Raw genomic sequence first — 14,888 nt, 5'->3', positions numbered from 1 at the left:
TATTTGATTAGTTGTTTTTGGAGGTGTTTTTGAAATATTTTACTGTAATAGTGTAAATAAAAAAACTTTTTACTGTAGATGTTTTTGAAGGTATTTTCGGGACACATTTTGGGGTATTTTTAAAGTTCAAAAATTTTTGTGGTATTTTTTAAAAACTACCATCACCACCCACCACCCCTTCCCTTCTTCTCCTCCCTCTTCCTCCCCTCCTCCATCTCTTTCCTCCTCCCTTCCCTTCCCCTCCCTTTCCCCTAAAAGGGAAGCGGTAGGGTGTGGCGAGAAAGGGAGGAGGGGAGAAAGAAGAGGGAGGAAGAGGAAAGAGGAGAAAGAGGGGATGGTCGCGATGGTGGGTAGGGAGAGTAAATTTTATTTTTATATATTTGGAGTTATTTTTGATATATTATATAGATATAGTGTTTTTAGAGTTATTTTTGTTTGTGTATTACTATAGTATTGTATATAAAAAACTTATTTTCAAAAAATGAGGAATCCAAATGGAGCCAACATGATGTTTGTAACATTGAGCACATTGTTGAAATATTATCCTTAGCCACACCTAAGTTAGTGATTAATAAAAATTTAATATTTTTTGACTACTACAAATTGCTCTGATTGCTACAAATTGCTAACAGAAACTGTAATAATCTCTTAGTTTCTTAACAAGTTCCAACCAGCATAGCATAGAAATGGCCACACTATAAATCCTTCAGGAGTTTACCAAATAGTACATGGCTTTGAACAGGATTGAGGCCACCAGAACCCTAACACGTTTAAATAGTTAGGGGGTGTTCGGCAAACTCCATCAAATGCTAAGAAGAAAGTCCGGCATGAAATCAACTAGTTTAAACAAAGTTCCCCTGCTACCAATAATATTAAACACCACCCAACTTGTATGCTTAAAGTGAAAAATTAGCAACTAAATGTAGTGATTTCTGGAACAAAATTAGAAACACTCTTTCACACATGCTTGCACACTCTTATCTGTCTCAAGCACAAATATATGCACACAGATTCTCGCATAAAGAAGCTTTCTTTCCCTTCTCCCTCTCTCTTCTCTGACAAAGCTCTCGCTCCCTATACTTATCCACAAAGGGGTACATTCTTCCTATAAAAATTAGAAATGACAGTTTTTAAAAATTCTAGCTCAACATTTTAAAGGAAAATAGACAACAAAATAACATTTTTTACATTTTAGTTGAATTGTAAAATATCAAATCAGAGCTCAAATAACTAATAACTTCAGCACTTAATAACTACAGTACTTAAATCTTCAGCGTTCAATTTTACTAAATGACTGCTGGAGAACATTTGAATTAATGAAAAAAGAAAGTAAAGAATGAATACAAATCGGGGGGATTAAGTACTTCATTCAGATAAATTTTGACAGGGCAGGGAAAGTGAGGTTAGAAAATGAAGCAAACAGATAGCATAATCTTTTAGAGCTGGAAAGTATCCTTCTAAACATGCATTCAAAATAAAAGATAATGAGATCACTTTGATGAATTTCTTAAGACATGAAAGATACCCAGCATTCTAAGGAATTCAAGAAATCTTCAATCTTCTTTTGTACCGCTTTCCAAACAAAAGACGCCATCAATAAGCAAATGACACCAGAATTCTACCAAGTCCAGAATCGACATTCAACATGTTAGAAAGTTAAATAATTCACAGCACCCCAAGTAGGCTATTAACAACTAGGCAAGAAAAGCTTGGCCATTGATTTAGGTGCAAAAACTTGTTGGGCTAGTGCAACACCTAGGTAGTGCCATTTAGTGTTATATAATTTACCAGTCTGATATGTGGGAATTATGTACTGTGGGTCGATGAGCACTTTCCAGTATAGACAGGAACTATCTTCGAAGCTCACAGAAGCCACTTCTTCAATTCTTCACCACCTCCAAAGGCAATCTCTTTGCAGTGGTTTACCAAGCAACGATGCTTAGGACATTCAACGGGCTTTAAATGATTGTAACACCCCAGTTTTCATATCAAATGTGAGAGAAAATTGAATTGATAACAAAAGCTCAAGCCTTAGGCTCTTAACATTTTCACTTATAACATTTAGTATAAATGGTTTAAATCCAAACATTGTTATACTACTGCATCAACTAGGTCATTACATTAGAAAAAGTAAGTCAACGGGGAGGAAATTCTTTGTCCAGGCAACTTCTAAACAATGGCATGAAAGGAGCCTAACTTTTAGTGTGTCCCAAACGTAGGTTAATTAAATCAGAAAATGCAGACATAAAGACAGCAATGAATTCCAAAATGTGATCTATGTTTCTATGTAATTTCTGCTTCAATTGGGAAGGTTGAAAACCTATGAAGCTGCTGAGGAGGCCTTGGTCTAGTGGCAAACGTTGAGGCCCCAGGACTTAGAGGCTCTAGGTTCAACTCCCCATTTTCCCTCCCTACTTCTCAAATCCCAGCCCTCCCCTACTAGAAAATTTTGTTTTCCAAAAAGAAAACCAACGTAAGCTAGCTATTTTCATATGATGCTAACTTCTATATAGTGGCATGAAAGGAGCCTAACTTTTATAGTGTCCCAAACCTAGGTGCGTTAAATTAGAAAATGCAAATATGAAAAAGGCATTTAATTCCAAAATGTGTCCTCCATTTTCTATGTAATTTGTGCTTGAATTGGGAAAGTTGAAAACCTATGTAAACTAACTTGCTATCTTCATATGATGCTATGCAATGTCCTTCAATTAATTACAAAAGTAAAAAGCAGTCTCAACCACGATCATATTGTGTTGCTTCAATCATAACATTAGAAAATCTCTAGTGACCAGGATTACCTTCAGAGATGATGTATTCAAATGCCAAGCAAAAACTACACATACACAATATTGTATGCAATATGTAATGTCGTACAAGAGAAGAGAAAGAAAGAAACATCTGGATGATACACAACCCTGACTATATGCTTCAATAGAAGCATCCATAGATGTCTCATTTTGGTCACTAAACTTTTTTCTGTTGCAAATTGGTCATTCAACTATCATAACAGTCACAAGCTGCCCATTACATCCAAATTCATCCATTAACTCCAACAAAGGGCACCATATCTGATTTAGTTATTAGTTTTACGGCATTTTTGCTATTGGCTTTGCCCAAGTACCCATTACTGAACAAAAATGTGCATATTTATTGAAACTACCATTTGGGTGAAGCAAAATGATAAAAATGCCCAGAAGTATATTGCTATTATGAGACATGTAAGCGGAGGCAGCAAGTGTCAAGAAAAAAAACAAAGGTATAGGAACTTATACCTTATCAAGAAGTCACCAAGGCATTGAAGGCACACGGTGCTCAACAAACATCCATGAAGTGTCCACAGCATTGGACAAAGGGTATCCTCTTTTTAAGATGATTTTGAGCCATTTAATTTTGTTTGCAAGCTCTTCCAAATCCAAAATTAGAGCATCTAGGGTGTCAGACCTGGCGGAGTTTAAAGGAAGCCCAATACTGTTTCTCAGCTTCTTCTGTGGAGAACTAGAATCAGACAAGTCTTCTCCAAGAGATAGACCTGCAGCTTCAGCTGAACCATCTCTAGCATGAGGATAAGTACCATCTGAACAACTTAATTTCCTAGAGCCATTATCCCCAGGTACCAAGTTCACATTTTCTTCTTGTGCGCCCACCACCTCCTTTGGAAAACTCTCAGATTCTTTCAGCATCTCACTTGCCCCACAGGTCTTCATCTTTTCTGAGGCTGGCAATGACTTTGCGGCACCATGAGAAGAAAGAGATTGAGCAGATGATAACCCACATGCAACCTCACCATCTGTTGTTCCTTCACCCTGTACAGGCATTTCAAATGCCAACCTACCATCTGCTGCATTATGTGTCAACAAAATTTATTCCCATGATACCAAGCTAAAAAGACAGGTAACTAAAAGAATCACTATTCAAGCTTGACTTCCTCATAGTACCTAGCCTACTCTATTTCAAAATCCTTCATTCCCCATCATAAAATCGGTAGCAGGTCTTGGTATATCTTGTAAAAGTATCTCCAAAAGAGAGAGATGTGGACAGAGAACTAAAATTGAAGGGACCAACAAGGGGAACAGTGTCTGCTAGAAGTCAATGAATGGTTACTAGGCAAACAAAATTAAACACAGCAAATGATTATATCAGGAAATGCAGCTTCAGCCCTGCTTCTTAGACTATTGCGAAGTATAGGTAATCATGTCTTTCAGTATAGATAAAGGAGAATAAAACTGCTAATATTTATTTTAATTCTCATGAAAAGGTTGAGACATAAAACGAATGCTATGCATTTCAACAGCACAAACTTCTTAATGCTACCATATACCACACTACATCATGACAGTGATTGTCTACTCCGGCATCATGAAATTGCAAGTTGTACTGCTAAGCTGTTAATTTGCCATAGATGAACAACTTCACTTTCCCAAGCTAATGCAACATTAGCGAACCAAAGAGAAGCTTTGGGCCTTAAATTGTCCATTTTAAAGCATAAAAGAGTTTATCTTCCCATTTCAAAGAGCCTTCTATAGTTGCATCCGACAAAAGTTTTGCCAATATCAGATGAAGGATCAAAACATCAATCACACTTCTCAATAAATAATAAACTTTTTATTGCAATTTCACTCTAATTAACAGCATTGGTTCATAAACATACTAAGATTTGCGAGTTTGTAAATATACAGCATTGACATGTACAATAGCAAACAGCTTCTTCACAGGAGAGAGAGCTGCAAAGATGTGATCAAGCATGAGGAGCATGTCAATCACGAATGTATTGGCATTTTTTTCCTCAAAAGATTGGCAATGGCATGCAAATTCTATCTTAGGTCCAAAGTAAAACCAATCATCAAACTCACGAATTGACAATGAGCTAAGCAACTAATAAGATACTGATATGATGCAGTGATATTGATCTTACACTGATTCACTGGATCAACAAGTCGTGCACATTGACGATGGTTTGCACCATCCTGCGATATAGAATTAATTCAAAAGAGTAAGGATATCTAACTGAAGTTCAAGGTGTCTCAAGCTTCAAAGAAAGTAATATTAATTGGACAAAGGACAAAAACTAAAGGCAAAAAAGAGTGTGAAAAAAACCTCCAAATAAATCAGAGACAAAAGACAGAAGTTAGCATACAAACATTCTGTACTCGAAGAAAGGGTGAGAAATTTCAGAATTTAACAGGACCACAAAAAAGGTAAATAAGGTGGATATATTTCTCAGTAAAATCAGACAGATTACACAAAACAGTAGCTGCTATCTATAAGTTATGACTATAGCATCAATAATTGGTAAGCAAATTAGTAGACAACTAGCATCAATAAGTGGTTTAGTAAGCAAATTAGAAAACAAATAGACTTGCCTAATGTAATTTAAAGAGCGATTTACTAGCTGCTATCTATAAGTTATGACTATAGCATCAATAATTGGTAAGCAAATTAGTAGACAACTAGCATCAATAATTGGTAAGCAAATTAGTAAACAACTAGCATCAATAAGTGGTTTAGTAAGCAAATTAGAAAACAAATAGACTTGCCTAATGTAATTTAAAGAGCGATTTACTCCAAGATGTGATAGGAAAGCATTGGAGAAACTGCAAGACTATCTTCTAAAAAAAAAAAAAACCCTTGATACATAACAGTTCAATACTGCAAACACAAGACAAGAGTAGCAACCTTAGGAGCAGGCAATTTCCAACCATCTTCCAGTGACCAAGCTAAAGATGGGCGTAGATCAATCAGAGACGCTTTATATGAGGAGCCTTCACCCATAGGCGGTGGGGTCAACTCGACCTACAGCAATTGAATGGTCCAAAGCCATTGAACATCATAGTTTTTCCACAAAATTATTAAATAAGTATAGGCAAAGCTGATAGCATTCCAAAAACAGTAAACAACACAGTTTTACATGGCCACTGAGAAGATGGATTTCCACTCCAAGCCTTCATTACCATAACACTTTGGTTCAGTCACTCAACCTCATTGTTCACCAGTAAGAGGAAAAGCTAAAAATATTAAAAAATCCGCTAGATTGTTGCAATGCCCAAACCTGACTTTTGTCATGATCCAATTCTAAATTTAAATCTGGGTAATCTTATGATAAATTAAGATTTAAATAGCACCAAAAAAAAGTCAAACTGGTGATGTTCCTGCCTCATGGTGAATTGAGCAAAGAAAAACAGCTCCATTGGAATGGTAACAAACTTAAGAGCTACTAAGCGGAACACCTGATTCTTCATTTCTTCAGTTCTACATGCTAATGGCAATGCATATTGTACTTTGATGCTTCGGTACTAGCTTTTCCCACCAAGAAAATAATCTTATAGAAGACACAACAAGGGTACATGAAAGAAGACATGATTGACCTTGCATTTTTTTCACAAAATTGGGACAAGTCACTCAGCTCTAGAGGCTTATAGTCTAGTTAATTCTTGGTACTAGATTTCCATAGAAGTTCAGAAGGAAATACTCTCGACAAAAGGCAAGAAAGAATCCAGATCTGCTTTTGAAATGACTTCACTCGAATAAAAAATTACTGTCTAGGTCAAGGCCAATTAATTGAGGTAAGCCCCATCCCCAACCCATCTCATGGTATGGATCAATCCATCTCATGGTATGGATCAATCAACATGGTGCACAAGGGGTAAGGTGTGCACCTTTCAACTTCAAGTCACCTTCATGAACATGTTATGCAAGCCGAGAATATATCATATTCAAATAAGAACCAAAATATCAAATGCAGAGGAAGAGAATTTGAATTGTTTACCATGGCTTCTTCATTGCCTAGTATTTGTGTAACTTTTCCAGACCAAAAACATTGATCCTTCCACCAATCGACAAGATCACCCACATTCCAAATAGCTTCAGTAATAACTATGACTTCTGAAGTTTCATTGGCAGGAGGCAATTGACCCTCATGGTAGATAGGTGGAAATGGAGGCCGCAGCATCAACTCTCTTTCAACCCCACTTCTTCTCTTATGTCCAACTGGAGGTAGTTGATATAATCTTATCGGTTTATCCTCTGCAGACATTCAACACAAAGGAAAACTGAAAAAGATGGTCCTCAATGATGAATGACAGCATAATCCAAGGAAAAGAATTGCACATTTCAGTTTGAAATACAAGCAAATGACCTAATTGACTAAATTATCTACTGCACCAATTTCAAGAAGCAAAAGCAATCTTTTCTTTTGCTTTTTAACCACACGCGACTACCCTAGGGAACTGAGAAGGAAAAGGATAGGCAGTACAAACACCAGGGATGAGTTACCAAATGCCTTCATGTTCTAGATATGGTTATCCAAAGAACTGATAATGTCCAGAACCAAAACAAGGAAACCATCCCCATGTCTCAAAATGCAGTATAGCTAAAATGCAAAACCCGACTAGAATACAACCATGCTTCATGTCAACAAAGAGACATAATAAATAAAGATAAGAATCTGAGATGCATTACAAAGAACACTAAGAGTTCACAATGATGGGCAACTAGCATTCACCAATATCAGCAGATGGGTGTCTATATCATTAGTCAGTACTTGCAGGTCTCTTGTCTACTATGTTGCCGACAACTCACAGCCACTCCAGAAACAAAGTATATTTGCCATACAAACTGTACAAGTACATATCATTAATCAATACATGGGTTTTATCGCATTAGTAATCAACATAATCTTCATATGTACAGTTGCAGAAGAGATTCACTCAAAATATCACAAGTTACTTCTGGAAATCATCAATTAAAAGAGATTCACCAATAAGCTCCAAGGCTTTCTACAACTAGCCAATTAAGTTGCAAGTCAGATACAAAGTCAATGCGAAAATAAAACTACACAAAACAGTGCTGGAATTGACAAGGGGCATTGCCAGTCTTCCAGTTCCACTAAAAACCTGGATGTGTGACTTTCATAAATATTAGTTTAGGATGATTCTAAAGTCTATGACATGAATAACAAAACTCTAAAATAGGTTATCAAATCCCAATTTATTAAAACCTAAATTGGTGCATTGCAGGAAACTCCACTCGCCATCTATTTACAAAAGATTACTACCTACCTTCCCTCTGAATGGAGAAAGTTTGTACTAACTAGCATGGATAATCAAGTATGAGAGTCACTTGGTGATCATCCTACAATGAGTCTTGACCATGCTTAAGAGTGTCAACCACGCAAAACTAGAATTAAAAATAGCATATTAAACAGTGATCCTCGGGTAGCAGCTCTTGAACAAAAACCTTAAGCTCCATTTTTTAGGGTGTTTTTGAAATATTTTACTATAGCAGTGTATACGAAAGACTTTTTACCATAGATTTTTTCCTAATGTTTTTGGAGGTGTTTTTGTGATATATTTTGAGGTATTTTTAAAGTTTAAAAATGGGTATTTTTCAAAAATTAATACCACCACCCCCTCCCTTCTCCTCCCTCTCTTTCAACCTCCTCCACCCTTCTCCCCATCCCCCTTCCTCCTCCTCCCCTCTTCCTCCTCCCTTACTTCCTCCCCTCCTCCCTTCCCCTTCCCCCCTTCCGGATCTGACTGAGACCAGATCGAGGTCTCTGGTTACGACATCGCAGCTAGATCGCGGTCCTTCCGGTTATGATCTGGTCAAGGCCAGACTTGTTGGGGGGGGGGGGGGAAGGGGAGGGGTGGGGTGTGGCAGGAAAGGGGAGGGGAAGGAGAAGGGAGGAGGAAGAGGGAGGGAGAGGAAAGAGGAGAAAGGAGGGGATGGGTGACGGTGGTGGGTAAGGGTGGTGATGATAGATAGAAGAAAAAAATGGTGTAGATTTTTTTTTTATCTATATTTGGAGTTATTTTTGATATATTGTATGGATGTGGTGTTTTTTAAGTTATTTTTGTTTGTGTATTACTGTAGTATTGTATACGAAAAACTTGTTTTTAAAAAAAAAAGAAATCCAAACAGAGCCTTAGTCAACTAAGATCTAGCATTTACATTAAAGTCTTGAACAAGTTCATCAAGTTGATTTCACAAGTCTTGCACACTAAAACACTCGAATCAATTTGAACATTAAACATAGACTGAGTAGACACTTATCAAATAGAAACAGAATAGCAAATGCAAGAGAGTTATCTATCTGGAAGTGGGAACTCCATACTTTTTGAAGTAAATAACGAGTTTGTCACTTTGGACAGTTACTAGTCATTCAAGGAGTTTTTTTTTTGGGAAAAAAAACCCTAGTAAACTACAAAGGCCACACTATCACATTCATCAACTAGACACCTGTTTTCATCCACAATCCTTGATGTGTGATTTAAAACTTTTATAACCTTCAAACTTAAGAAGAAAAATGTCAAAAAGCCGGGAGGCTCTCCCTATATTGATTTTGACATTTCTAGTTATCTAAATTTTAAGTAGTTGCCCCTTCATTAGAAAAATAAGAGCATTCACTTTTATATAATAACAACAGCAATGAAAAGCAAAAATACAAGATTCACAAAGTGAAAAAGTAAAACAATGATAAAAAATGGCTTACTTTCATCTGGAAAATCAAGATAACGCAATCCATAATTGATGTGCCCATCTCTCCTTTTTGTATCTACTATCTAACACAAGATATACGAGAACTGTAAGTCAAAATGTTCTTGCCCTATAACAAGTCAAAGTCGACAAATATTAAGAAACCCATGCTCTTCTATGTTGAAAAAGGATTACATGATTTATTAATTGATAGCATGAATAGGAAAACAGAGAACTTATGCTGAATCACTACCCCGAAATTGAAACTACTCGCATTTTATTGGTGTAAAGAACATATGCTAGCTGTTGAAAAGGACAAACCCCTCCCACATAGAAGCCTAGAGCATGAAAGCAAGAAATCTTTTCAAGGCAATACATAGCCTCACACATCGAATAATTGGTTCTGTTTCGGTGGTTAGCTCCATTCATATTGAAGATAATTTGAAACATCAAGTACTATAGGATTTGTTGCAGAAGGAAACTATCAGACAATAAATTTGCATCCAAAACACGTTTTTGCAATCACATTTTAATTTTTTTAACCAAGTTTTCACCAAACATATGCCAGATTACAAACAAGTGCAACATTAGTATTAACAGGTTTTTTCAAATAATCTTCAGCACAAACAAATCTAAATTTCCAAATAGAGCTGCCTTTTTGGGGTGCTTTAACAAAATTTTTACTTTAGCCACTTTATTGGAGAGAGTTGTATGAAATGTGAAGGTGGTACGAGAATGTTTTAGACAGAGAGATTTTTAGAAACAACCCATCCAAACAAAGAGATTCCTGTAGATCTGTCTAGTTCATTAATAGAACTTAATTTTCATCATTAGGCAAGGAGATTGCCTTCATAATATCAAAACCATGCACACACACTAGATTATTACAACAATAGAAAACCCATTATCCCACATAATGCTCCAAAAAGGGAAAATTGAAGATCGCTTTTACACAGGAAATAATCCTAGTTTCACAACCCATGATTCTAATAATCAATGTACACTGGTTGAAGTTAGGAAACCATCGACTTGACATGAAAAATTATGACTTCCATCTTTTAGAAGGTGACCACAAAATAAACCATTAAATTAGACAAGAAAAATCCAGAAATTTAGAGCAAATAACCCCAGCCATGTTTCATTATGCTCCCAAAGCAAATACCCAAACTACCAAGTAAAAACAATAATAAGGAAGAGAATTAAGGGAGCAATTCATTCAATACATACTATCAAAATCTCTTCATAGTAAGGGTTTAACACTTCATTTTTATTGTCTAATGGCATATGCACATCTTTGAAATGAAAATAGAAAAGAAAAAGGAATGGACCACACACAACTATTCAAATATACCAACTATTAGTAGACACGCAAGGAGAATAATTTAAATAGTGAGGAAGTAATTTTTGCCCCCAAAGTCACTACATCTCCAATAGCTCTGAAGATATTAGTTCAAAAGGAGATGATTACTATGCTTCTTGTTCCATATTTTCAACAAAAAAGTTGAAAGTAACAATCTAACGTACCTTTTGAATTGAGGCAACACTAGGGAAAAGAAAGGAGATAAATCAAAGGAATTTAGTTTTTCTTGTTTGGATTAAATTTTGAGAAGAGAAAGCGATAAAGAAAGAACGGCATTATGCTTCGTATGTATTCCATCCAAAGTGGGCAGATAAGGACGGAGAAGAAGCCTATTAAATGAACTAATATAGAGTACATATGAATTCCGATTTTTTCCGAGAACGTCTATTTCAAATACACACCTACAACAACACTTGCCAACCTTTCCCAGGAACGCCCCAAAACACCTTAAAAACACAGACATAAACAACCCCTTAACTATCAACTCACCTCCTCTGTCCTGTCCCGCATCCCGCCTCCCTCCCCATGCAAAAGTGCACAGAAAAGGAGAGAAGAAACCAAATTTAATGAATTCCGCATTCTGATTCTTTACAAAAAAGTGAGGTCTGTTTAGCACCCAAGTTTTTGCATGTTTGGTTTAAACAATAAGTGTGTTTGGATAGCCTTTATTTGCACAAAAATTATTTACTTACATCACACACACATTTTTCAACACAACTTTTTATCTACCTAATCACCTTTAAATATCACATATATCATATTACAAAAAATGTTACAATAATTATTTCAAATAATATCTCAAATAAACTCCTATCGAAAAACACTTACTAATGTTTTTTCGACTTTCGGTACAAAAACTTGTTAAAACACCCTAAGTTTTATTGTAAAAAAAACCCCAAAATACCAAAAGAGACACCCATTTCCCTCTTCAATCACCAATCTCCCTGACCATTTTACTCTCACTGCCTCTGCCTCTGCCTCCGCCACCTACAACAACCACTGCCCCACCCCTCCTCCTTCCCCTTTCCTTTGTCCCCCTCCTCACCCGCCATCCCGTCTCCTCTGTCTTCTGCAACTCCTTCCCTCTCTCCCATCTAAGAGTCATCCCCTCATCTAGTCAGTCACCGACCAATTTGACACAAATCCAATCGCACAAGCAAAGCTATGTTGCATGGAGAGGGAGGGAGAACAGGGGAAGAGAACGGAGAGGGTGGTGATGAGGAAAGAAAGAAAAGGAGGAGATGGAAAGAAGAAGAGGGAAAGGAGGAGAAATGGTAGGCCATAGTGGTGTGGTGAGAGGAAGGACCAAAGGAAAAAAAGAGGGAGGGGGTAGGGTGGCTGTTGGTAGCAGCGAGTAGGGAAGGGAGAGGTGGTAGCAACGGAGAGAAAAGGAGAAAAGGGAAGGGGGTGGCAAGTAGGGATGGAGGACAAGTGGCAAGCAAGGAGAGGTGGCAGTTATTGCCGGAGAGTGTGATGGCCAGGGTGGGTAGACCATAGAACGTGTCGAAATTTATAACTATCCTTTAAATGCTTCTAAATACATAAAAGTTTTGTAAAGACTTTGAATTACAGCAAAATTTTACACAAACTGACAAAAACCAAGCCAACCAAACGGACCCATATATCTCAAATACACATCTATAGTAACACTTCCCAACCTTTCCTATAAACACTCCCAAAACACCTTAAAAGCCACTCAAAACAATCCTATAATCCCCAATCAACTTACCTCTTCCTCTCTACTATCCTCCACCCTTGTCCCCGTGCTCACAAGCCCTAAAACCCAGCCCACCTCCCACGGTTCCACCACCTCCCCTTTCCCCTTCTTGCATCGCCCTCCTTTCCCTGCCATTTCCCCTTTCCCCATCTTCCTCCTTTTCTCTCTATTCTCCCCCACCACCATCCCCTCTATTTTGCCCCTCCCTCACCACCTCTTTCCTTTCTTCTCTTCTCCTCATCTTACCCTTTATTTTCCCCCTACCCCTATCCCCACCCCCTTCCTTCTCACGGCCTCTCCTGGCCTCTCCTTTTGCTTTTCCCCTTCCAACATGAAGAGAAAAAAGGAACGCAATGACAATAGAAGGGAAAATAGAAGTGGTTATGTGAGAGGCGAGGAAGGAGAAGAGATTACAAGAGGAAGGGGAAAGAGGAGCTGGCAAGGGGATGGGAAGAAAAGCTATGAATAGGGGAAGGCGGTGAAAGATGGGGAAGAGAGTGGTGGTGGGTGGCCTTGGAATACAAAGACTTTGGTTACTGAAAATTAACACAACCCAAAAACCATAAAAAAAAAACAGAACTATAGGTGAATTTTTTTACTATATACAACTAATGTAGAGTTTTTTACACGCATTTGATAACATCTACTCTATACGTAGCTGTATATATTTTTTTAAAATCATTGTTCTTCTTCCTTTGTAGTTAAAAAAACAGTTGCTATTCTCATTTCCTTTTTTTCCTTCCTTAATTCAAAGCAAAACATGCAATACTGTTTAAATTATAATGGGTTTGTTTGGATACTAAAATTATCTCAAATAATATTTCGCTTGCATCATAAACACATTTTCCAACCCACCTTTTTACATTCCCAATCACCTTTTTATCTCACATACATCACATCACAAAAAGTGCTACAGTAATTATTTCAAATAATATTTCAAATAATACCCTATCCAAACTAATCCAATTTTTTGGGGGTTTTAAGTAAAAAATTCATTGGAACACTTTTTTAATATGTGATGCATATAAGATAATAAAGTGGCCTCAATATTCACTTTCTTTTCCTATCATATTTAATCCAAGCAAGAGTAATAAAAACAGCTTTCAATTGCTTATCTTCCATTTCTTTTCCTTGGAGTCCATTCCTTTCCTTTCCCTTCCTTTCATCTCATCCAAATAGTGCCTAAGGACCACGTGCTTCAAAAACTTAGGTCCAAGTAACATGGATTACCAAGTGGTAACCAAGGAATAAGTGCTTCAATAGCATGAGATCCAATGTTACTATTCCCATCAAGATTAGACTTTTGTTTCTACAAGCACATGTCAGGTTAGCTAAGGGCTCAGTGATAGATTATCAAATCTACCACTCTATTATTAGCAAAAATTAAACATTGTGCCATTCCATCACTAGAAAAAGTAAAATACATATATATATATATATAGCTAAAAGCACTTAATGTTTGGAAATGTGATGACTTGTTAAAAAAAGTACCCCACTTTATAGTGTCTTGGTAAAAGTATAATAAATGCTTAATTGTACTTTTTGAATTCATATCTATATAAATAATTTTCGTGTTTGATAATATATATTATTTGAACTTTTGATATGCATCAATTTGTATCCTAAGCTCAAACTATGACAAAATTGTCAAATTGTATTTTTTTTAAAACAAAAAGTTCATTCCAAATACCACCAATTTTTACCTTGTGCTGAAACTGTTTTGAGGTCAAAAGCTCTAATCTTAAATTCATATAACAACACCTAACAAACATTTTAAATATACTTGTACCCAAGAAAAAACTTCTTCAGCAAAAGCACCACAGCCCCAAACAGGCTCTTAAACCAACTAAAAAGCTAGATTAGACTCCCAAATGTAGCATGTTGTACAATTGATTATAAGACAAATTAAATGAGATACCAGTACAAGCACACTTTTAGTATATATGTTGTGTAGATACCTTGCAACGAAACCACGCGCCTCGATAACCCTTCATGAAGGATCTTGCCTCAACCAGTTGCCCAACTTTAAAAGGTTGGTCATTGTACTTCTCCATGATGATAGCAAACAATCTACATATATGTATTACAGATGCATCAAACTTTAGACAACATGTCAAAATAGATGTTGCCAGACAGTATGCTATAATTACAAGCTCTTCACTAATGGACGATTTCAAGTTAAACCTCTCCAATTGCATAGACCATTAATTTGTTATTATGATCTTTCTCGAAAGATTTATTTGTTGCATAACAAACCCGCTTCTAAAGCTAAAGGCCATTATGGTTGATTAATAATGCTCTTAACACTAGCAAAAAAAATTCCACATCAAATTTAATAAT

The 14,888-nt window shown here is 36.6% G+C and overlaps 1 protein-coding gene across 11 annotated transcripts in view; it reads right to left on the bottom strand.

The window, feature by feature from the left end:
- The window catches only part of LOC140003821 (uncharacterized), a 39,781-nt gene that overhangs the window by 22,434 nt on the left and 2,459 nt on the right, over positions 1-14,888 (bottom strand). For 7 of the 11 annotated variants that reach the window (XR_011842404.1, XR_011842401.1, XR_011842397.1 and 4 more), the window contains exons 2-7: positions 14,507-14,618; positions 9,488-9,557; positions 6,764-7,020; positions 5,674-5,790; positions 4,913-4,964; positions 3,273-3,838 (exon numbers count right to left, since the gene is read on the bottom strand). Coding sequence is in view for 2 of the 11 variants with exons in the window: in XM_072084469.1 (XP_071940570.1) it covers positions 3,285-3,838; positions 4,913-4,964; positions 5,674-5,790; positions 6,764-7,020; positions 9,488-9,557; positions 14,507-14,618 (1,162 nt within the window). In the remaining 9 variants the exon portion in view is untranslated. Of the gene's footprint in view, positions 1-828; positions 1,619-3,272; positions 3,839-4,912; positions 4,965-5,673; positions 5,791-6,763; positions 7,021-9,487; positions 9,558-14,506; positions 14,619-14,888 lie in introns of those variants that run through there. The other 4 variants (XR_011842402.1, XR_011842405.1, XM_072084469.1 and 1 more) reach the window with 3 other exon arrangements.

Source organism: Coffea arabica, chromosome 3e (genome assembly GCF_036785885.1).
Source record: "Coffea arabica cultivar ET-39 chromosome 3e, Coffea Arabica ET-39 HiFi, whole genome shotgun sequence".
Classification (NCBI taxonomy): Eukaryota; Viridiplantae; Streptophyta; class Magnoliopsida; order Gentianales; family Rubiaceae; genus Coffea; species Coffea arabica.
Note: the sequence above shows the minus strand (reverse complement) of the source record. Positions and strands in the feature narration are given on the sequence as shown.